Below are 23,082 nucleotides of genomic sequence, written 5' to 3' on the forward strand. Positions count from 1 at the left end.
GGGAAGGTGTGTCGAGGCGGATAAGCTTGGAATGGTTATTGATGGAGGTTACGGGTGTGAACCTCAAGGCGTGGGAGCCAAATTCGGGCCACCGCATCATTTTATGCCACGGGTCTCAAAGTCAAGTCTGCCCCACGACATTATTTTACTTGGCCCGCAAAAGTAAATCAAGCATGTCATGTGCCATGATAAAAAGTCCAAACCAAAATTTCAAATTGTCGAACCACAATTGAAAACCACAATAACAGTAATTATTTTTTAACTTTCAATTTGTGGAGGTGAAACATTCCCTTCAAGCGGTCGCCACAGCAAATCAGTGTCCTCCATCTTTAGAGGTTTGACCCGCATGTTTGTTTTGGCCAAGATTTTACGTCTGATGCCCTTCCTGACACAACCCTCTGTATTTATCCGGGCTTGGGACCGGCACAAGAAGACTTATGTCCCCTTCTCAGAATCAGAATCAGAATCATCTTTATTGCCAAGTATGTAGAACACACAAGGAATTTGTTTCCGGTAGAACACGCTGCACTAGTATCGTTGTCAAAAAAACTGCTAAGTGGCATTATACAGTTCCATTTTGGCTACTGTTGAAAGAGTTCAAAGAGTTAATGGCTTGGGGGAAGAAGCTGTTTAAATGTCTGCTGGATTTGGTGCGCATGGATCGGTAGCGCCTGCCTGAGGGGAGTAGCTGGAAAAGGTGGTGGGCAGGGTGCGGAGGGTCCAGTAGGATTTTCCGCGCCCTAGTTTGGATTCTTGCAGTGTGCAAGTCCTCGAGAGTGGGTAGGGCGGTGCCAATGATTTTTTCCGCCGTCCTAACTGTCCGTTGAAGTCGGATTTTGTCCATTTTTGTGGCGGCCCCGAACCAAACGGTGATGGAAGAACACAGGATGGATTCGATGACAGCCGTGTAGAAATGTTGCAGCACCTCCTGTGGCAGGCCATGCTTCTTTAGCAGCCTCAGGAAGTACATTCTCTGTTGGGCCTTTTTCAGGATAGAGTTGGTGTTGACCTCCCACTTCATGTCCTGGGAGACTGTGATTCCCAGGAACTAGAAGGTCTCAACGGTTGACACCAGGCAGCTGGATAGTGTGAGGGGTAGCTGTGGTGATGGATGTTTCCTGAAGTCCACCATCATCTCAACTGTCTTGAGCGTGTTCAGCTCCAGGTTGTGACGGCTGCACCAGAGCTCCAGCTGCTCCACTTGTTGTCGGTACGCAGACTCGTCGCCGTCTTTGATGAGACCGATGACTGTGGTGTCGTCTGCGAATTTTATGAATTTGACAGCTGGGTGCGTTGAGGTGCAGTCGTTCGTGTAGAGAGAGAAGAGCAATGGAGAGAGGACGCATCCCTGCGGGGCTCCAGTGCTCGTGGTTCGTGTTGTGGATGATATATTTCCCAGTCTGACCTGTTGTGTCCGTCCTGTCAGGAAGCTGAGGGTCCACTGGCAGATCGTGGGGGACACACCAAGCTGGAGAAGTTTGGGGATGAGGAGTTCTGGGATGATGGTATTGAACGCAGAGCTGTAGTCCACAAACAGGATCCTTGCGTAGGTTCCTGTGTTGTCAAGGTGGTCGAGGATGTGATGCAGTCCAATGTTGACTGCATCCTCCACAGACCTGTTTGCCCGGTAGGCAAACTGAAGAGGATCTAGCAGAGGTCCGGTGATGTTCTTTAGGTGGTTCAGCACGAGGCGTTCAAAGGACTTCATGACCACAGACGTCAGAGCAACAGGTCTATAGTCGTTCAATCCCGAGGGTGCTGGTTTCTTTGGAACTGGGACGATAGTAGACTGTTTGAAGCAGGATGGGACTTCACACTGCTCCAGAGATCTGTTGGCTACAGAACAAGCAACTCGCTCAGTAAAAGGCAACCATGCACAAAATGGTCATCGGCACAGCAACAATCAAAAAAGCAATGATGATTCACAATATCATGAAAGTACATGACTGTTTTTGGTATGTAGAAGATGGTACTAATAATAATACTAATACAGTGAGACCTCAACTTACGAACACCTTATCTTACAAACTTTTCATCTTACGAACGTCAAATTTATGAAAATTAAACCTTATAATACGCACTATTTTCATAATACACACCCACCACGACTGGTGGAGTAATCTTCGGCGGAAGAACACCAAAGCACTCACTTCGGATCTGCCGGAGTGATCTTCGGTGCAAGCACACGACCGAACAGCGCTCCAGCCAGCGCTTCTTTCCACACCCCCTCTTATTGAATGCACGTGTCGATCGCCTACTTGGAGCTTTTTGCTAATAATTTTACTATGATGAGACCGAAAAAAAACCACCACAGGCTCGGGTTCAGCGCAAGAAGACACAAAATAAAATCACCATCGCTGAGAAGAAGGAGATACAGTAAAGTCTCGTTATATCGATATCGGATATATCGATGGTCCCGGTTATATCGATACTATTTCTATGCACGCACGGAGAAAATTACATGCAAACAGGGTCGGATATATCGATAGTCCCGGTTATATCGATATTTTTTCGGACTCCCTTGAATATCGATATAACGAGACTTTACTGTAATTGAAAAACACGAACGAGGTGTGCGTTTGTGTGATTTAGTGGCCGAGCACGGCTATGCTAAGTCAACCATTGCTACCATTTTCCGGAACAGAGAAGCCATCAAAGGTGCGTCTGTTGCAAAAGGTGTTTCCGTGCTCTCAAAGCGACGGTCTCAGGCAATCGAAGAAGTTGAAAAACTTCTGTTAATGGATAAACGAAAAGCAGCTATCCGGCGACAGCTTGAGTAAAGCTATTTTATGCGAGAAAGCACTGCTAATTCACGCCGATATCGCCATGCGCCAACCTGGAAGTTCGGCGCTTATTGAGGATTTTAAAGACAGCAAAGGATGGTTCGAGAACATCTGAGGGCGAGGAGGAGGAGATGGCTGCAGCATCAAGTGAGCTCATAAAGGCAGTGTTGGCAAAGTGGAATGATGTGCAGGCTTTCACCGAACAGTTCCATCCAGAAAAGACTGGCTATGACAATCATCAACATGATGAACGATAATGTGATGCCTCAGCTTCGTAAGACCTTACAAGCAACAGGTGTCAATTAAGAGGTGTTTAATCAGCAAAAATGATGAGGAGTCTCCAAAGAAAAAAGAAGAGAACCCACACCAGAGGTTAAGTTACCAACAGTCCTTATGGAAGGTGACTCTCCTTCCATAAGCCATCAACGACCATCAAAAAGGTAAATGAAACATTATTTTACAGCACAATTTATTTCTTTAATTACAGTCCTCATGTAATGTGCCTCTCTTTCCAAACAGCAATTCCCTTTGACCTTCGACCTCCAACGCCATTCCATCATGTAAATAAAGTGACTTTATGATACAATGCAGTGTATTTCTTTCATTACAATACAATAGCACATTTATTATACATAGAATAAGGCAGCTGAGATAGGCTCCAGCAACCCCCGCGACCCTAATGAGGAATAAGCGGTACAGAAAATGAGATGAGATGAGAATAAGGTATGTTTTGTTTAGTTTTAAGGCTTATTTAGTTGAAAAGTATATTTTATGGAAACCCGGGAACGGATTATTCCCATTTTAATGGTTTCCTATGGGAAATTATTTTTTTGAGATACACACTTTTTGCCTTACACACTCTGTCTGGGAACCAATTAAGTTCGTAATTTGAGGTCTCACTGTACTACTAATACTAATAATACTAATACTACTTTTCCTTTAGACTTTTCTGCTCATACTAATAATACTATTACTGCTACTACTACTACGGCTTACTACTACTACTAATAATAATAAATTTTATTTCTAAGTTCCTTTCAAAATTCTCAAGGACACTTTAATCTAATAAAAGGACTAATAATACTAATAACACTAATACTAATAATACTGATATGCATACTAATCATAATACTAATACTACTTCATTTCCTTTAGGCTTTTCTACTAATACAGTAAAGTCTCGTTATATCGATATTCTTGGGAGTCAGAAAAAATGTCGATAGAACCGTACTATCGATATGTCCGATCCTGTGCCGTACTGCATGAAGAGGGGGCAATAAATGGGGGATCTTTGATATGGCATGTAATTTTCTCATTGGGTTCATTGATTGCGTATCTATCATGCTTTTGTACTGTAGTGAAGTGAAAAATAAACTTATGCATTAAATAAAAACGTCATTTATTATTTTTATAACGCACTCTTGCAATCGTGACTATCACTCGACATTGTTGACATTGTACACATGAGAGAAATCACGAACGCCAGCATGTACAAACATATGAAAAACCGTGATTATTGCAAGCGATAGAGATATCATATAATCATATAATTCAACACAAATACATGTATGGAAAACAAAAACTGCGACGTTTACATTACTTACGTTGATGAAGTATTCTGCGGCATGTCGAAATATTTCGCGATGGAGTTGCTTGTTGGATTGTCCCCCGCAGCCACGATTGCATTGTACGTTGTTCGGATATCACAATTAGTTTCCCCATGGTTGGAATTGGTGTCAAACAACTGTATACTGTATAAGAAGACTACAGTATTGTGACGCTCTCATCCTCTTTGATCCAGGTCCGAAGTCCAATGCTTCGTATGCCGTCTTTATTTTATCCTTACTCCTCAACCACGTTGATAAAGTATTTTGCGGCACGTCAAATTCTTTTGCAATGGAGGATTTGCTCCTTGTTGGATTCTCCTCAATAGCCACGATTGCCTTGTATTTCGTTCCGAGGTCACAATTCTTTCGTTTCGCCATGTTTGAAAATGGTAGAAAATGGCGTCTGCTACACTGCGCAAGACTGGTCACATGACCAAGTCACGTGACCAACCGTGCGACTGATACAGATTTCGATAATGGTGGTACTGTATAGAAACCCCAAAGCAAATATTGATTCACCTTAAACTGCTTTTGTATCGATATAAAGAGCACTCTAGTAAGCGCCTTTCAAAATTCTCAAGGACACTTTAATCTACCCCAAATTCACAACGGCCCTCAAGAAACTAACTACAATCTGGCCTGTCGCAAAAAATGACTTTATAGACCCTTGATTTATGCGATTTACCCAAGTAAGAACGACGTACATCACTTCCTGTTTCAACCGCGTTCCAAATTGTCTTCACTTTTCCAATTCTTGAGATATTGTAGGCTTGTTATCCCCCCAATATTCCCGTTTGCCCTTTGAATTTTTACCACTCTGATTTTCCAAAGTGGTTTTTCATCCACAGAATAACGTATCCTGTGACTGTAAAGTGACCTTGAAAGGCGCTTATAAATGAAATCAGAATCAGAAAACCTTTATTCGTCCCACAATGGGGAAATTTGCAGTCCACAGCATTTGAAAGGGCATGGGGTGGGGGAGGGGGTGAAAGGATACAAAAACAAGATATTCTAAGCATAGTAAAATAACATTGTCAGCAGACTGAGATATATACTGTAAATGTGCAAAACCGTTTCACAAAAAAACTAAGTAGTGCAAGTATCAAGAAAGGTATCTTGATATACTGTATGTATCTGTATTGCATCAACCCATATTCACAATACAAGAGTGCAGTTTTTTCTTTTTTTCCCACATGTGATTATTGAGAATTGAGAAGCCTGACAGCAGTCGGTAGGAACGAGCGACGGTACCTCTCCTTGTTGCAGCGCGGGTGTAACGGTCTCTGGCTGAAGGCGCTACCCAGTGCTGTCAGGGTGGGCAGGAGGGTGTGGGAGGGGCTGCCTGTTATAGCTTTTAGTTTAGCAAGCGTCCGTCTGTTGCCCACCTCCTCCAGAGAGTCCAGCGAGCAGCCCAATGTATTATTATTATTATTATTATTATTATTATTAAATTAAGGCCCAACAGAGAATGTACTTCCTGAGGCTGCTAAAGAAGCATGGCCTGCCACAGGAGGTGCTGCAACATTTCTACACGGCTGTCATCGAATCCATCCTGTGTTCTTCCATCACCGTTTGGTTCGGGGCCGTCACAAAAATGGACAAAATCCGACTTCAACGGACAGTTAGGACGGCGGAAAAAATCATTGGCACCGCCCTACCCACTCTCGAGGACTTGCACACTGCAAGAATCCAAACTAGGGCGCGGAAAATCCTACTGGACCCTCCGCACCCTGCCCACCACCTTTTCCAGCTACTCCCCTCAGGCAGGCGCTACCGATCCATGCGCACCAAATCCAGCAGACATTTAAACAGCTTCTTCCCCCAAGCCATTAACTCTTTGAACTCTTTCAACAGTAGCCAAAATGGAACTGTATAGTGCCACTTAGCAGTTTTTTTTTTGACGACGATACTAGTGCAGCGTGTTCTACCGGAAACAAATTCCTTGTGTGTTCTACATACTTGGCAATAAAGATGATTCTGATTCTGATTCTGATTATTATTATATGCATCCTTCACTATCCAGTTTTCTGAAGTGGGAAAATGTCCGCCGCCCATGTGGCAGCCGCACATTTGTTGAATTTCATAACGGAAACCAAATGTAGAAAAATGACATTGATTGACACGTTTCGTCTTGAGCAATGTCACATTTGACTCTTTCAGTGCTAAAACTTTTCAGCTCCTGCTTTACTTTCACTGCATGGCGAAAAGAAAAAGCAGAAAAAGAGTGGAAAAAAGGACCTGGGACCACATGCCTGGTTTCTTAAGAACGAAATTTTCATCATTCTTGTTGAGTTTCGATTTTGTGGCATTTTTGTTGAGTGCAAATGAATTTATTGCTGCTGGAAAAGTACACGGGGTGGGGGAATCATATTCTAATTATCCAACTCTCCTCGCTCCCCGCAGGCGGCGCAGCCGTCCAAGCCGGCGTCCGGGAAGGAGATCGAATCATCAAGGTGGGCACCCCCGCCCTTTAGGAAAAGGCGAGAGCCGTCCTCTTGTCTGTCTGTCTCTCCAGGTGAACGGCTCGCCCGTGTCCACCATGTCCCATCAGGAAGTGGTGAAGCTCATCAAATGTGAGTGCGCTACTGAATTTGAAGGGGGCGGCGGGGTGTTCACGACTTGACATGTGCTGTCCCCGCCCCGACGTAGCTGGAACCTATGTTGCACTCACGCTCCAAGGAGCGCCCCCTTCGCCGTCCTCCTCGCCCAGCCATCAACGACCGCTTCCCACTGGGGGCCCCCCGCCCACGTGGCCGAGCGGCGGCTCCTCCCAGAGAATCACGGGGCCCACGCCACTTCAGGTTAGCGTTCTCAAACAGACATTTTGGGTGCTGCATGTAGGTTATTTAGTTTTTTTCCCACAGTACAGTGATCCCCTGCTACGTCGCGGTTCACTTATTGCGGGTTTAGGGGGGAGAAATTGAGAGCAATGGAGAGAACTGGAGAGAGATTGAGAAAGATTGAGAGAAGTGGAGAGAAATTGAGAGAAGTGGAGAAAAGTGGAAGGAAATGGAGAGAAATCGAGAGAGGTTGAGAGAAATGGAGAGAAGTGGAGAGAAGTGACAGAATTGAGAGAAATTGAGAAAAATGGAGAGAAGTGGAGATTAATGGAGAGAAGTGGAGAGAGATTGAGAGAAATGGAGAGAGATTGAGAGAAATGGAGAAAGATTGAGAGAAATGGAGATAAAAGGAAATAAAAGAAGAGGGAGAGAAATTGAGAGAAATTGAGATAAAAGAAAATAAAAGAAGAGAGAGAGAAATGAGAAGTTGAGAAATGGAGAGAAGTGGAGAGAAATGGAAAGATTGGGTTTGTTAAAAAAAAAAACAGCACACCTCAAAAGAAAGCAGCAAAGCATCACTTGTCCAGACGCCTCCTTAATTGTCTAAACAAAAATACTTCCCTACTTCACGGATTTTCACCTATTGCGAGGGATTCTGATACCTATTAATTGCGATGAACGGGGGATTACTGTACTTGAATTGAGTTTGATTTCCTTTGGGTGAGCTGTTTTTTCCATGTATGTTCCGAGGAAGCAGCTCAGACGAAGGCAGGAGTGAAAAGAGATTTTTCTTTCTTCTACGCTGTCAGGACGCGGAGATGCAGAAGCAGGCCTGTCGGATTCTGGGCAAGATGTTGCACCAGGAAGAAACGGAGCTGCAGGTAAGGTGACGCGTGCGCGGCGGTGCCGCCACCTGTCCTGGCGGGTCCGACTTCAGTGTCCTTTTGGCGCTTGGCAGGCCTTAATGGAGGAGCGGAGTCAGAATCCGTCGCTGTCTCTGCAAGAGCGAATCGAAAGTGCCCAGAGGCGAGCGCACCAAGTGCGCCTCAAGCTGCAGCGAGGCACGGTGAGGCCGCTGCCGACGCCGCTAACGTTCTGCCACCTGTCGTCCGACAAACGTTTTGCTCTCTTGATGAGAAGGTTTCTTCAGCTGTCCTCTGTACTCTGTACTCTGTACTTTGCTGGTAGTTTTGGCCCTATATATATCCCGACTGTCGAGACGCGGCAGTGCCAGACTCTGCTATGATTTGTCCCTGCTCTCAGGGTGAAAATCTATGGTTTGAAAGGGGAGTAAAAGAAGCTATTTTCATAAAACAGAAAAAGCCTTCACTAAATCACCATGGTGGGGTGAGGTTCAATTTGGATCGTTCCTACAACCGACTTCTTAGGAAACATAGGCTTAGTTATGCTGGTGAGGTGATACCAGAGCAAATGGGGTAATCAGGCCAGTCGTAGACCCCATACTCAGGCAGGACAATAGAAGTAATCAGTGTAGCCGCAGGGAGTAGTCCTCTGCTCCCCCCAACCTGAGAGCAGGGACCAATCATCGCAGAGTCTGGCACCGCCACGTCTGGACAGAAGCGTTATATATATAGGGCCAAAACCAGCAAAAACAATGTTTGCTGACGAAACCGCTTGGATAAGAAGCGAAACGTCCGACGCCTTCAAATAAGTACAGATGACGGCTGAAGAAACCTTCTCATCGATGGACCACTCCTGTACCACGGACAGCTTACGCATACGTTTTCTTCCTTGCGCCCCCCAGGGGGCAGCGCAGGCCTTCACCGGGCCTCAAGGTTGGTGTCCTGGTGTGAGCGTCAAAGACATGGTAAGCGGTGCTCCAGGTGCTCCAGGCACTCCGCTTTCTTTCTTTTCACCTTCTTTCACGTCAGGCGCATATTTGCCCCAATCAAAGCAAATCAACAAATGTGATGTCGAGCAGAAAGCTAGTCCGCCCCATTGCCTTCCTCAGCTTCATCATCATCACGATGACTTGGTGCTTGCATGTCTCAACTGGCATGTGTCAAGTATGGGGGTGTGTGTTTGTTTGTGTGTGTGTGTGTGTGTGTGTTGTCAGAGCGGCCAGGCGCAGATCGGACCGGAGGACGAAGACGAGGACTCGTTCAATGAGGTGAGCCGTTCTCTGCTCCCGTCGCCGTCTCACCTGACTTGATCAAACAAAAGAACAACATGGAAGTATGGGGTGGGGGAGCGGCCCACGAAGCGATCTTGGGGGCTGGGGGAAGATCATCACGGTCCTCAGCAATTCGCCAAATCGGACCTCCCTGTTTTTTTTTTTTTTTGGGGGGGGGGGGGGCTTTCCTGGGCCGACTTGCTTGGGTCTTGCCGTGACTTTGATGAGACTCGTCTTGCAGAAAAAGCAAATCTTTCCGATTAAAGGACAACTGACACCTCCGACAAGTTGCGTCCATAATTTGTAAAATCACTTCAAATGACTTCTACTGAGCGCATTTTACAAAGATTCCACCGCATATAGCTGTATTTTACCTTTTAAGACTCGCGCTGAATATTCATTAAGTCTTGTTTTCGAGTTGATGACGATCCCCTTAGTGACATCATGGAGGGAACGCCCGTGAGCGAGAAAGCAACACACGGTGCATTTTGGGTACTTTTTTCGTCTGAAAACACTGTGTTGATTGCGAAATTAGAAGGAAAACAACATAAGTAACGCAATGGTGAATCGTTGTGTGTCGCAGCCAATCGCGGTAACACGCATAAAGAAGGTGTAAGTTGACACAAATTCCCAGCGGACAAATCAGCCCATTTCCAACGGAGCTTGTGCGCCATCTTGTGCATTTTCTGGGCGCTACATTGGAGTCCAGACGGCTCGAATTGATATGGAATGACTTCAATCGATTGCAAACGTTTATGCTTTCCTCTTCAGAACTGGATGAGTAACAAGAAAGCATCTTCTCCGAATCTGAACTCTCTTAAGCCATTGTTTTGATTCTGGAGCAAGGCAGTTTGTGAAGGAGTATCATGGCGTGACGTCACGAACAAGGGGGCGGGACTTTCTGAATCTCCCCAGTTCCGAGCTGAGTTTGTGGCAATTTTGGGACACTTTAAGTCATTTTTATTGGTGTTTTGCATTTGACTAAAAATATCAGCTTGTGTGTTTTGGGTATTTTAGATACTATAAAATGTTTTTCTGATGTCAGTTAGGAAACAAAAAAATGGTGAGGTTGTCCTTTAATCTTTAGGTGTTCAAAAAAAGTTCAGGATCGCTTGGCGAGGGCCTCTCATCGCGTACGAATGACCCAATGACCAACCACCTTCCTGCGCAGATGGACAGCCCTTTCCGGGACCTGGAGCTCCTCAAGTCGCGACCCGCCCACATGACCGTCTTCCTGAGATACGTCTTGACGCGGCTTCTGCAGCCCGAACCGCTGGTCAGGCCCCCCCACCCCACCGCCTTTGCGGAGCATGCGTGACACTCGCGTGCTCCGCTGACATTGTCCTTGCCCGCGGCAGCTCTTCTACCTGTTTGCGGAGGCCTACTTGAGCGCCGCCCCCAAAGACGCCCGCTTGCTGGCAATGCAGATCTGCGCCCACTTCCTCTGTCCAGACGCAGTATGTACAGCCACCACGGTGGAGTGGGGTCCTTTCGTTATCCAAGGCGCTCCGAAATGCAAAACAAATTCCTGATCCAACCGATGGACCTGGATCTCCGCTAACGGCTGATTTTCATGACATTTCAGCCGTTGAAGCTCAATGTACCGCAAGACGACCTGGCAGACATCGGTAAGCAAGGCGAGAGGCACTCCCATTGTCCCGCATCATCCCCCTCCCTCAACGCGTTTTCTCCCTCCGCCCCCGACAGAGAGCCGCTTCCAGGCCCAGGAGGACATTCGTGGGCTGCTGTCAGCGCTGCAGCAGCAGGTGCTTCCCCACATCCAGGACCAGCTGCTGGACTACAGGTATGTCGGACGGGGCCGTCCCCCCTGCGCCCACCTTATGTCACGATAACAAACACAATAACAAAAGTATCAATTATTGTCTGAAAATCTGCGGAAAGAACAGAGGCTTCCAATGAATATTTCAGTGCTCCGTGACAAGACTATTATCTCCTCCAGAAACTTGTGTCCGTGAATCTGGCCGACGGTAAAACCGGAGACATGATGGTGTTAGGGAACATTCAACATAAACTGGTCTTATCTCTGAAATTTCCAAACATTATTGGAGGAATCAACCCCCAACAACAAGGATCCTGATCACTTCATCAGCAGATGCAATTACAGACTGCACCACAGAAGTGTGTTTTTGTAGTTTTGGATTCATTTTTTCCCCAGCTTGCTGTCTTTACCTTCAACAATCAACAGCCCAACACTCAAAAAAGTGACATATGATATGTAACTTTTATATTATTGTATGTATTATTATATGTTGAATCATTTTCAAGTGTTTAAAACATTGCATTTTTGTCTCAAACATATTTATTTGAATTTTTATTGTACCGTATTTTCTGCACTATAAAGCGCACCTGAAAGCATTTGATTTTCTTAAAAAAGACTCAAGGATATTGCAATTTGCATTTCTATTTTTCACCTATGTGTATGTGAGCAGTTCTCGTGGCTTTGTTACTGTGATGGCTCGATATGAATAAAGCTGTATTGTATTGTATTGTATTCCCTATAGCATCGGTTGTAGTGCAAATGAAAATTATATCTGTTGGCTAACGATTGGCTAGCTAGCTTTCTATCTATTTGAGTCACTTTCGGGTTGAGTGAACGCTGGCGCGTGTGGCTGCCGCTGCTCACCCACAGAAAAACGGATCCTGTGACTGTAATGTGATCTTGAGAGTTTTGAAATGCGCTTAGTAATGAAATGTATTATTATTATTATTATTATTATTATTATTATTATTATTAACCCGGAGTGGGGTGGTGGGGGCACAGGAACAAGCAAAGGATGGGCCTCGGGGCACTCTTTGGGGAAAGGGACCTGCCGCTGCTTGATGGAGACCCCGCGAAGGAGCGACAGGTGGTGGACAAGCAGGTCACGGCGCTCTCTGAGATTCTGTAAGTGGACCCGAAACACATCCCTGACATTTTTTGGGCCTTGTTTACCCCCCTTAAATAATTGAAACGTGTCTCGCCGTCTCCCGTAGGTGCAAGCACGAGGAGGGAAGAAGGTAAACAAAGCCCATTCTGCTCCCCTCCCCAGGTCCTCTTCATCGCCCTCTCTGTGCCCAGCTCCTCAATGGCATCGGCTGTACGTCTTTACCTCCGACACGCCGGCGTCAACCTACGGGACTCCAAAGTGTTGCCCGGTTCGAGTGGCAGCAAGGAAAAATGGCGGCCCTTTCTCAAGACCAAAAAGGTAACCAGTGGACAACTGCCCGCCGTCGCTGCGGACAACCGCCCGCTGATGCCGCTTCATGCCCGACGTGGTCTCCTCAGTCGAGCGATGCCAGGAAGGACAAAGATGGCGAGGATAAAAAGAGGAATCCTTTCCTGAAGTCGACAGGCAAACCTTGGAGCTCGTCTCAGTCGAGTAAGCGCACGTTTTTGTTCACTCACTCCCCCCTTCCTCAAATTAAGCGCTTGATGAGATGAGGCGGAAAGTTGTGGAATGTACAGGTAACATCCGATTTACTGCCGGCGCGAGTTCCGGGCACCCGTACTTACGTCCATGACCGCCAGACCTTTCTTTTTTGTCTTTTTCTATGGCTGCCACCGCGACAGCCGGCAACGCTGTTAAACTCCGCAGCGTGTTCTGGATGCATTTGGTAGAATAAAAGACTCGAGATAGTCCTTCTTGTTTAGATCTGTCACGTTCTGAATGAGGCAGAGAGCAGCCGACTCGTTGGAACGAAATTGGATTGGTCTGGATCCCTAAGTAAGCGACAGAGACAGAGGTCTGTGCAGGATGATTTATTAAGAGATAAGACAAAGCGCTGGTCTCAAAAAGAGGACCAGGGGAATAATCAAAAATAAAGAATACGAAAAACGACAAGTGGGGGAGGCAATTTGAAACCCGGCCCGCATTCTACGCCAATGGCAAAAAGCAACTCGCACACGGTGGTGCAGAGAAGGAACAATCCCGAAAGGATTACGGTATGTGGGCGGGGGCTTCGGACAGAGCACCGAAGATATAGAAAGTCCAGGGTAATACAAAGTACAAATACAAGTTTAGGTGGTGGAACGTGACAATATCGAACAAGTAGGATATTTATTTGCCGGAGAGGCATTGCACAAAATGCGGATACAAAATAACTGTTTCTTAACAAACGCGTCCGACAATTTTCTCCAGCATGATAGCATATCACTCGCACACCCATCGGGCTCGCATGCGTGGGAAACCGTGCGTATTTGGGTCAGCAGAAAGCGTGTGCGCCGACACAGTAATAAAGATCGATAATACGAAATATAGAATGATTAAAATGACACCAAAAGTCCTTGACAGAACTGGTATATAATAGTATTCGATAGAAAACGTTGCTTAAAAACAACAGATTGACATCGTATACTATCCTATCGTATAAACCTTGGTCAGCCATTTTGAATGGATTTCGACTTACGACCGTTTTGTCGGTACGGAACCCGGTCGTCTCTCGGACGTTACCTGTATCTCTGTATCCCGCGCGACTTCCTGCCTTCCCATCCGCAGTGCGTCCAGGAAGCGTCAGGAACATTGTTCGGCGGTTTGAGAGCCAGCCCGCGGACGGCGGTGAGCCGCCGGCAGTCTCCTCGGAGGACGGCGGTGGCAGGTGAGAGACGGGTGAGGGGGTAATTCGGTTTGAAAGTGGACCCTTGTTGTTGCTTTCCTAGCTCTCTTGGCACCGCACCCCAAGCCGACGTGGCCCAGGCGGCGCTGCGGGACGGTAAGGTGCCAAAACCTCCAAGTGGTTGTATTTCATCCCTCGTGTTTGTCATGGGTCACAATGTTTATTTTGTTCCCGCTAGTGGAAAGGCTGCGTCGGCTCCTCCTCGCCGTCGCCTGCGAGGATGTCCGGAACTGTACCTTCCTAGACCCGTCTGACAAAAGACCCCCCCATCCCAGCGGTTCCCAGGTCCAATCGGAAGGTCAACCGCAAGCCGGCATATTTTTTTTTCTTCCTTTTTTTCTTGAGAATGTCGCTCGTTGAGCCAATCGGCTTACCTGATTGTTGCCTTCTGCGGCGGACAGAAAACATGACACCCGCCGGGCCGGGCGACAGCACCCCTAACTTGACGGATGAAGTGATGGATGAGGCGTCGGATGAGGACGAGGCACATTGGCACCTGGTCAAGGATCTGGAGGCCGTCTTTTGCACCATCGAGAACCTGACGAGCAAACTATGTCAGCTTAAGGTCGCCCTTTTTTTCCTCCCAACTTTGCGACTAGTAAACTAGATGTGTAGGGAAGGCGGGGGGGGCGTGCTTTTTGCCCTTGCCGGTAGCGGTTGACAAAATGATAGAGATTAGACAAAATAGAAGTTATCATATTTAAAAGTTTCATGTTATATGCTTACTGAATGTGTGACTCGAGTGCACAATAGGGCCACAGTAAAGTTGCACATGGCCACAGTCAATCTGAGTGAAACAGACACAGCCCAGTTAAACTGTCGTCTTCATCTAGGAGATCTGGCCTTGGAAAGAATTTAGGACTTGGGAAACTCCTTCGTCACAGGAGAACTTGAGACTCCCTCACAGGAAGAGCTCATGAGTCAGGTTACAAATTTATCAGTTCATGGAAAAGACAACCAATTAAAATATCTATGCTTTATTGCTTACAGCTGTTGGTGCTTAGAACGTCAAGGGGCGTGGTATTCTAATCAAGAAAACTGTTTTACTAATGTATCGCTTTAATTTGCATATACTCTCAATAAATAGCTTGGTAGAGGGCTGCAGAATTTGGCCGTCTGTCATGAAAGACCGCGTTCCCTGCTGGCAGTAAAAGAGCTTCCTGTGTTTGAGCCTTTGTCCGCAGTGTCCGACCGAACATCTCTGACACAAAGAAAAGAAGGTTCCCTAGCAAAGCTTTTGACTTTTTGCTGTGTGGACTGACAAAACGTCTCCTCCCTCTGCAGGACTTGGAGGGTGAGCATCACAAACTGCTGACGTCGCTCCAAGGGCCGCCCACTCCCCATCGGGACGGTGAGCGCCCAGATGCCCTCCCATCTGATTTTTTTAAAAATAATGATCCATTCACAGGCAAGGAAGCAAGTCCGGCCCAGCCTCGGATTCAAACCAGTGGACTGTGAGTGCCTCCCCAGCCCCCAACCTGAGCCAGACCCCCACCAGGCAGCAGTAAGACCCCCACCAGGCAACGAGTAAGTGTCTTTAACAAACAGTGCATGGCTACCAGGACGTATGAGGACAGCCCCCACTCCCAAGCAATCCGCGTCGGAAACCCTTGATGGCGCCTGATAGACGCAAACGAGCAAACCAAGTTGGAGACGATCACCTTCAAACGTGCTGAGTTTGATCCCGGTGTTGGTTTTGGTGTCTTTTTCATCAAAGTCCGCTGATGAGCAACAATGCAAAATACGTTTGGGATACCTGGTCGCTTTCTCTGGTTTCAAACGTCAAACGATGATGTCATTGGGTGACTTTTTTTTTCTTCCCCTGCTATGGCGCTGTGTCGCTCCTCCGTACCAAGAGAGACGGGCGTCTTTGTCACCAGTTTAATTTTAGGATTACCGCCCTCAATCTGGACTCTGTCGGTGTCATGACATGGAACAGAGATGGCACCCAACCCCATTTCTCCCATTACATTTTGGAGGACATGTGATGCTCCAGTTCCAAGAAGGACCCGCCGTTGACTTAAAGGACAACTGACACCATTTTTTTGTTTCGTAACTGACATCAGAAAAACGTTTTATAGCATCTCAAATACCCAAAACACGCCAGCTGATATGTTTAGTCAAATACAAAACACCAATAAAAATGACTTAAAGTGTCCAAAAACTGCCACAAATCAACTCGAAACTGGGGATTTTCAGAAAGTCCCGCCCCCAGTTCGTGACGTCACGCCAGGTCGTCTTGCCTTGCTCAAGAAACAAAACAATGGGCTCACGGAGTTCAGATTCGGAGAAAATGCTTTCTTGTTACTCATCCAGTTATGAATATGATTCAAATAGTTCTGAAGAGGAAAGCATACATGTTTGCAATCGATTAAAGGAGTCCTCCCATATCAATTCGAGCCGTCAATGACAGCAATGTAGCTCCCATAAAATGCACAAGATGGCGCCCAAGCTCCATTGGAAATGGGTTGATTTGTCTGCTGGGAATTTGTGTCAGCGAGTATCAAATAGTAGTCTTGGTGCAACACACAAGGATTCACCATCGCGTTATTTATGTGTTTTCCTTCTAATTTCGGCATCAACATGAAGTTTTCAGACCAAACAAAGTACCGCAAAATGTATTGTGTGTCGCTTTCTTGGTCAGTGACGATACCTACCGTGACGTCACGGTAGGTATCGTCACCAAGTCAAAAACAAGACTTCTTGAATATTCAGTCTTAAAAGGTAAAATATAGCAATATGCGGTGGAATCTTTGTAAAATACGCTCAGTAATAGTCATTTGAAGTGTTTTTACAAATTATGGACGCAACTTGTCCGGAGGCATCGCTTGTCCTTTAAGCCACACCCACTCATCATCTCTGCATCGTAAAGCCCCTCTCCATCCCACCCCAAAAAATATTTTGCGTTGTGGAATGGCAAAAGAAAAACTCCGCCGCCGTTGCATCTCCCGCCCTGGCGGATGGACTCGACCAAAGTACGAAAAGTGGGCGGAGCCAGGCAAACACTCGCTCATGATCCTTCCTGCAAGGCCAGGCGGGGGCCTTTTCCTTTCATCCTTTTGCAGGTGTTGCGCAAAGTCCCACTGTAAGTCATGTGTCGCGTTTGCGAAATTAATAGCACGCACATGCAAATAAGTTGACCTTGGGACTGACTGGATCTGAAGCGGAAGGCGCGCTTGGTCCTCAGCACCTCAACTCCCACGTCTGTCATAATTTGCAAGGTAGTGAAGGACCCCAAAAAAAGTACGCAGGAGGAAGAAGCGGCGCGTATTTGACAAATTGTATTTAATGAAGTCAGCAGGAACAAAATCTCAAACAACAATCCGAACAGAAATAATAATAAATTTCATTTTAAGCGCCTTTCAAAGCTCTCAAGGACACTTTACAGTGACAGACAAGCATAGGTACTATAATAAATCAAATACAATAAATAAAATACAATTAAAAATAAAAACAAGATAAAGAGCTACACAGAAAATGCGATTTTAAATAGGTGGGTTTTGAGTTGGGATTCGAAGGTGGAAAGAGAATTGACGTTACGAATGTTGGGAGGAAGTGAGTTCCAGAGTTTGGGGGCAGAGCAGCTGAAAGCCCTGTTCAAACGTGATGTGGGGGCTGTAATGAATGATGTGGGGGCTGTTATGAATTTGGGGAAAGTCATTAGAATGTTTAACGCCCTCCACAACTCGTGATACCTCTGTATACAAACCCCTTGGCTTACGAACTTTTCGGTTTACGAAGGTTAAATTTATGAAAATGTCACCTTGGCATACGAACTATTTTTCGGGATACACACGGAGCACCACAATGAGTGATGTGTCGTTCGCGAACGGGCCCGTTCTAACAAGAAAATTACAGCGACTCATTTTTGTCCTCTATTCCCTGCCCCCAGTGTTTGGTTAAAGCCACGTGATTGGGCAAGAACGCAGCAGTGGGGGGGGGGTTGTTAAACATTAAAGAGACAGGCAGACGACAGAGAGAGAGAGTGAGATAATGGATAGAAAACAGTGATATTTGGACTCGTTTTAACTTGATGGTTCAAAAGCAGATTGTAGACTGCAAGGTTAAAATTCCCATCAATCAGGCTCCACAAATGACACGCACAAGCCATCTGTACACTTGATGCAAAACGCTATCAACCCAGCTAAACAGAACACAATTGATGAGGAACAAGGTAAAATTATCGCAGAGAAAGCATCTCCATTCTTCAAGATGGTGAAAGAAGGAGGCTACGTTCCTCATCAAGTGTTTAATGTTTTTAGATACATGAAACCGGCCACTCCATTCCATCAAGCCAATAACGACCATCACAAATGTAAATAAAACAACTTGATTATACAGTACAGTTTATTTCTTTAATTATAATACCATAGCACATTTATTATACATAAAATAATGTATATTTTGTGTGCTTTTAAGGCTTAGAAAATTAGAAAGTAGAAAATTATGTTTTATGGGGACCTGGGAACGGATTATTCTCATTTTAATGGTTTCCTACGGGAAATTAATTTTTGCGATCCACACTTTTCTCCTTACACACTCTGGGAACCAATTAAGTTTGTAAGCCAAGGTATCACTGTATTTCAGATAGAACACACAACAAATGAACGCAACGAGCTCACTTCACAAGTGGAACACCTTCAGTTCTTTCCGGCGTTGCTTAAAAGGACGTTTGGACTTTATTACGTGGAGGTAGCGTGAAGGCCAGAAATAAAAACGGAAGTGGGCAACTGCCGGAGTGCGGCTTGGCGGCACTGTGAAGGACAACATGACGCGACTTCCTGTCAAACATTGCTGATGAGCAGGCTCGCCACGCCGGCATCTCGGCGCTGCGCATCCCCCCGGCGGCGCTCTTGGGGTCTCTGCGACTTGTCCGGTGGCGGCGGCGTTTTGGCCGGGGCCACCCGGTCGAAGTAGGCAAAGTCGGCCACGTAGGCCCCTGAGGGGGACAGCGACACCACCGGGGGGAATTCATAGCCCCAGAGGATCTCGTCAGGCAAGTAGGAGGTGCGCACCTGGCAGGTGGCCGAGGTGGGCTCCACCGTGGCACTCAGGATGACCAGCAGCTCAAAGTCGCCCGCTGCCTGGCCACCACCTGGCGGAAGGGGAAGAAGTGAGGACTCTGCCTGTCCAGCCCCCAACCTAGCGGGCACCTTGACCTCTGACCTTGCGCGGCCCAGGCCCGCAGGGGGCTGGTGTCGTCGATGACGTGGTAGAAGGTCAAGGGGATGATGAGGAAGGGGGTGTCGCTAGACGTGTCCACCTGGAAGGAGACATTCCGCTGGTCCAGGCGAAGCGCCACCCCCTCCTCGCCGGTCCACGCCTGCAGCAGCTTGCCCGTCACCTGAGCAGGCAGCAAGAAAAGCCATTGGGGGAGTTTGATGTCACTCAAACGTGGCGGCGAGAAGCGAGAGAGCAGTACTGAATGAGTTCATTGTGTCGTATTTGTTTTTGTCATCTTTTTGTACTTTGCATCACACAGCTGTAGTTTTTTTTTCCTTTTTTCCTTTCAAATCTTCAGTTACATATTTTTAGATACAGGTAATATCCGACTTACGACCAAGTTCCGTTCCGACCAAACGGTCGTAAGTCGAAATCCATTCAAAATGTTTCATAGAGACTCGGAGGCTAAATGACTCGCAAACTCCCCTCTTTGTTGCCATCACACGGGCGATTGCTGTGTGAGAGTGAGATGCTGGCTGGCTGGCCAAAATTGTTGGACGCGTTGCCGGCCTGCTAGCGCGTTGTGGTGCCAGGCGTAGAATAAAAAAATGTCTAAATAGGGTCTAGAGGTCGTGGTCGTAAGTATGGGTGGTCGTAAGTCGAGCCGGTTGTAAATCGGATGTTACCTGTATATAGATAAATATATATAGCCTCTATTTTTATCAAATATTTGGCCATTTTTTTTCTCCTAATTTATTGTTCTTCGAGATATTATATCTATTTTTTGTTTTGATTTTGTATTTTTTTTAATGTAATGAAATACTTTGAGCATTGTCATTGTTGTTTGTACTTCATATTATGGCTTGTGCCATTTTGTCACATCTGAAAATCCTTGACATATTTTGTAATAACACCGACAACCATCAACATTGTTTTCGTGCTAACATTATTCAATGTTATTTACCTAGCTGGCTACCCAGCTAGCTATCTATTTGCTGTCTATTAGCAGTCTTTCTGGTTGGCTGGCTGTCTAGGTAGCTATCTATTAGCTATCTATCTAGATAGCTAGCTACCTGGATAGCTATCTATTTGCTGTCTATTAGCTATGTATCTAGCTTGTTGGCTGTCTAGCTAGCTATCTATTAGCTATCTAGATAGCTAGCTACCTGGATAGCTATCTATTTGCTGTCTATTAGCTATGTATCTAGCTTGTTGGCTGTCTAGCTAGCTAGCTATTAGCTATCTAGATAGCTAGCTACCTGGATAGCTATCTATTTGCTGTCTATTAGCTATGTATCGAGCTTGTTGGCTGTCTAGCTAGCTATCTATTAACTATCTATCTAGATAGCTAGCTACCTAGTTGTGTTAAATTCATACTGTCTACTTGTTCTAATTTACAACAGATTCTTTTCTTGCAGACTGTAGCTTTTTTTGGGTGTTCGGTTGCCTTATATGTTTCGGCGTATACTTCTTCTGGACGAAGGCAGAGGTGTGCCGCGAAGCATGTGGGGTGGTTGAACACCTGGAAGGGCTGCTGTCTGTAGGAAGGGAATCTGTTGTACCTAGCTAGCTATCTATTTGCTGTCTATTAGATATCTATCTGGCTGGTTGGCTGTCTAGCGAGCTAGCTATCTATTAGCTGGCTATAAGTTGGCAAGCTAGCTAGCCTTCTATCTCGGGCCTCAGTCTTGTCGGACCTCAATCGCGCCTGTCTAGCTATTTTTTTTTTCTGTGGGTTGAGTGAACGCTGGCGCGTGTGGCTGCCGCTGCTCACCCACAGAAAAACCGATCCAGTGACTGTAAAGTGACCTTGCGAGGCCCTTATAAATTAAATGTATTATTATTATTATTATTATTATTATTATTATTATTATTATTATTATTATTATTACAGATAGCTGGCTGGCTGGCTATCTATCCAGCTAGCTAGCTATCTATTAGATAGCTGGTTGGCTGGGTATGTATTAGCTGTCTATTGGCTAGCTATCTGTTGGGTATCTCATAGCTAGCTGGCTTGCTTTCTATCTATTTGAGTTACTTCCGGTTTGAGTGAACGCTGGCGCGTGTGGCTGCCGCTGCTCACCCACAGAAAAACTGATCCAGTGAATGTAAAGTGACCTTGAGAGTTTTGAAAGGCGCTGACAAATGAAATTGAGTATTATTATTATTATTATTATTATTATTATTACTATTATTATTATTTGACATTCTTGCGCCGTCACGATTGGAATAAAGGCCTCCGTCTGCCCGCCCCTGCATCCGTCCCGGTGCGTCCTTGTCCATCCTTGTCCGTACGTACCCGGCAGCCGAGCAGCAGGCTTTTGCGCATGTTGGCCACGCGCACCATGAGGCACGGCCAACCCTCCTGCGTGGACACCACAGCGTGCTGGCTGAATTTCACCGTCTCCCCCCGCTTCTTGGGCCGGGCCACCTGCAATAGCGCCAAGCGAGTAGTGATGTGTCATTCGCGAACAAGCCGGATCTCTGAAGTGAACGAAGAGAGGCGGTTCCTTTTTCACATAATTTCACATGATTTTGGTACTTAGTTAATTTAAGCAACAAAAACAAACTGAGGAGTCATTTGGGAGCCAAAAGAGCCGGCTCTCTTTAGTGAGCCGAGCCAAAAGAACCGGCTCTCTGAAAAGAGCCGGATTTCCCATCACTACAAGCGAGTGAGGCCGACTCACCTTGGCCAGGAAGGTGCCAGTGATGAAGATCTCCATCGCCAGGGTGACCACCAGCTGGAAGATGAGAAGCAGGACGGCGGCGGGACACTCCTCTGTGATGACACGGGAGCCGTAGCCGATGGTGGTCTGCGACTCCAGCGAGAAGAGGAAGGCACCAGTCAGCGTCCGCATCTCTGTCACGCACGGCGTGCGGTTGGAGGCCGCCGTCCGGTCTGCGGGTGGGTGACAAAACCCTCACGCCCGCTATTTTCGGTTGCTTGAGGATATTTCGGGATGCCCACCTGCCAAGTCACCGTGAGCGGCGGCCAGCAGGTACCACAGCAAGCCAAACAGGAACCAGGTGCCAGCGAAGGTGGCGCAGAACAACAAGAACTTGTAACGCCAGCGCATGTCCAGGAAGGTGGTCCACAGGTCACGCAGGTAAAGCGCCTGTCGCCCGCTCACGTGCGCCATTGTCACGTTGCTACGGCCATCCTTGGAGAGGACCCGCCTCCGCTGCCCCCGCTGCCGCTCTTCATCGCCCCCTGCCGGGCTCAGCAGCGGCGCCGTGTGGGAGTGGCTTATCATCGGAGGGGGAGGAGCCCCACGGCGGGGCTGGCGCTGCTGCCTGAGAAGAATCCGATTAAGCGGGTTGAAACAGCAACTTAAAATGTAATGTATTATTATTATTATTATTATTATTATTATTATTATTATTATTATTATTATTACTTCACCCACCTTCCTCACCTCACAGAGCTTACTACTTTTTAATAATAATACTAATCCATTTAATTTCTAAGCGCCTTTCAAAAGTCTCAAGGTCACTTTACAGTGAAAGGATACATTTGTTTTTGTGGGTGAGCAGTGGCAGCCACATGCGCCAGCGTTCACTCAACCCGGAAGTATTGGATTGGATTGGATTGGATATGCCTTTATTAGTCTCACAGTGGAGAAATTTACAACTCAAATAGATAGAAAGCTAGCCAGCTTGCCAATAGATAGCTATATTGCGAATAGATAGCCAGCTAGATAGCTACATAGTGTATCGATAGCTAGCTAGATAGCCAGCCAGATATATAGCAAATAGCTAGCTAGCTAGCTAAATAAATCAAGAAATTTTCAGACTAAATGCAGATTTTTTTTCCCCCTTAGTCATTTACTTAACATCAATTTTAAACGGCAGACAATAGCATAATTGGTAACAAGATTTTAGTGTTAGTTTTGCCGCTAACGAGTAACAAAAAACTCTGAAATAAAATATTTACACCCAAAATTCTTTTCATTACTTTTTGTGTGGGACTGGGTTGCTTCTCTCGTCAGATTTGCATCTGG

At 46.3% G+C, this 23,082-nt stretch overlaps 2 protein-coding genes across 6 annotated transcripts in view; one reads left to right on the forward strand and one right to left on the reverse strand.

The window, feature by feature from the left end:
• The window catches only part of arhgef11 (Rho guanine nucleotide exchange factor 11), a 21,145-nt gene extending 4,654 nt beyond the window's left edge, over positions 1-16,491 (forward strand). The window contains exons 6-27 of one of the 4 annotated variants that reach the window (XM_088990956.1): positions 6,794-6,843; positions 6,906-6,963; positions 7,040-7,191; positions 7,980-8,051; positions 8,129-8,236; positions 8,936-8,998; positions 9,248-9,301; positions 10,392-10,580; positions 10,663-10,761; positions 10,890-10,932; positions 11,012-11,108; positions 12,087-12,209; positions 12,299-12,322; positions 12,384-12,510; positions 12,591-12,684; positions 13,801-13,900; positions 13,962-14,014; positions 14,097-14,216; positions 14,320-14,483; positions 15,203-15,269; positions 15,327-15,372; positions 15,467-16,491. In XM_088990956.1, coding sequence (XP_088847082.1) covers positions 6,794-6,843; positions 6,906-6,963; positions 7,040-7,191; positions 7,980-8,051; positions 8,129-8,236; positions 8,936-8,998; positions 9,248-9,301; positions 10,392-10,580; positions 10,663-10,761; positions 10,890-10,932; positions 11,012-11,108; positions 12,087-12,209; positions 12,299-12,322; positions 12,384-12,510; positions 12,591-12,684; positions 13,801-13,900; positions 13,962-14,014; positions 14,097-14,216; positions 14,320-14,483; positions 15,203-15,269; positions 15,327-15,372; positions 15,467-15,542 — 1,979 coding nt within the window. In that variant the 3' untranslated portion in view covers positions 15,543-16,491. The remainder of the gene's footprint in view (positions 1-6,793; positions 6,844-6,905; positions 6,964-7,039; positions 7,192-7,979; positions 8,052-8,128; positions 8,237-8,935; positions 8,999-9,247; positions 9,302-10,391; positions 10,581-10,662; positions 10,762-10,889; positions 10,933-11,011; positions 11,109-12,086; positions 12,210-12,298; positions 12,323-12,383; positions 12,511-12,590; positions 12,685-13,800; positions 13,901-13,961; positions 14,015-14,096; positions 14,217-14,319; positions 14,484-15,202; positions 15,270-15,326; positions 15,373-15,466) is intronic. The other 3 variants (XM_088990957.1, XM_088990960.1, XM_088990959.1) reach the window with 3 other exon arrangements.
• Positions 16,492-16,674: 183 nt separating this feature from the next.
• Positions 16,675-22,523, reverse strand: LOC148902430 (ATP-sensitive inward rectifier potassium channel 10-like). Of its 2 annotated transcripts, XM_088990964.1 has the most exons (6): positions 22,050-22,523; positions 21,769-21,980; positions 21,381-21,512; positions 19,085-19,262; positions 18,934-19,013; positions 16,675-18,857 (listed from the first exon to the last, which is right to left on the reverse strand). In XM_088990964.1, the coding sequence occupies exons 1-6, from the start codon at positions 22,333-22,335 to the stop codon at positions 18,579-18,581; spliced, it is 1,167 nt and encodes a 388-aa protein (XP_088847090.1). In that variant the 5' UTR covers positions 22,336-22,523; the 3' UTR covers positions 16,675-18,578. The 2 variants fall into 2 exon arrangements, with proteins under 2 accessions (XP_088847090.1, XP_088847089.1); XM_088990963.1 differs by having other exon boundaries at positions 16,675-19,013; positions 22,050-22,425.
• Positions 22,524-23,082: the final 559 nt, after the last annotated feature.

The sequence above is a fragment of the Hippocampus bargibanti genome, linkage group LG02 (genome assembly GCF_051943395.1).
Source record: "Hippocampus bargibanti isolate YZ-2025 linkage group LG02, ASM5194339v1, whole genome shotgun sequence".
NCBI lineage: Eukaryota > Metazoa > Chordata > Actinopteri > Syngnathiformes > Syngnathidae > Hippocampus > Hippocampus bargibanti.

Coding starts and splice junctions, on each gene's coding strand:
- LOC148902430 (XM_088990964.1), bottom strand. CDS start 22,335: ATGATAAGCCACTCCCACACGGCGCCGCTGCTGAGCCCGGCAGGGGGC. Junction 21,981..22,049: donor CGCTCACGGTGACTTGGCAG/GTGGGCATCCCG, acceptor ACCCACCCGCAG/ACCGGACGGCGGCCTCCAAC. Junction 19,014..19,084: donor GCGGGCCTGGGCCGCGCAAG/GTCAGAGGTCAA, acceptor CCCTTCCGCCAG/GTGGTGGCCAGGCAGCGGGC.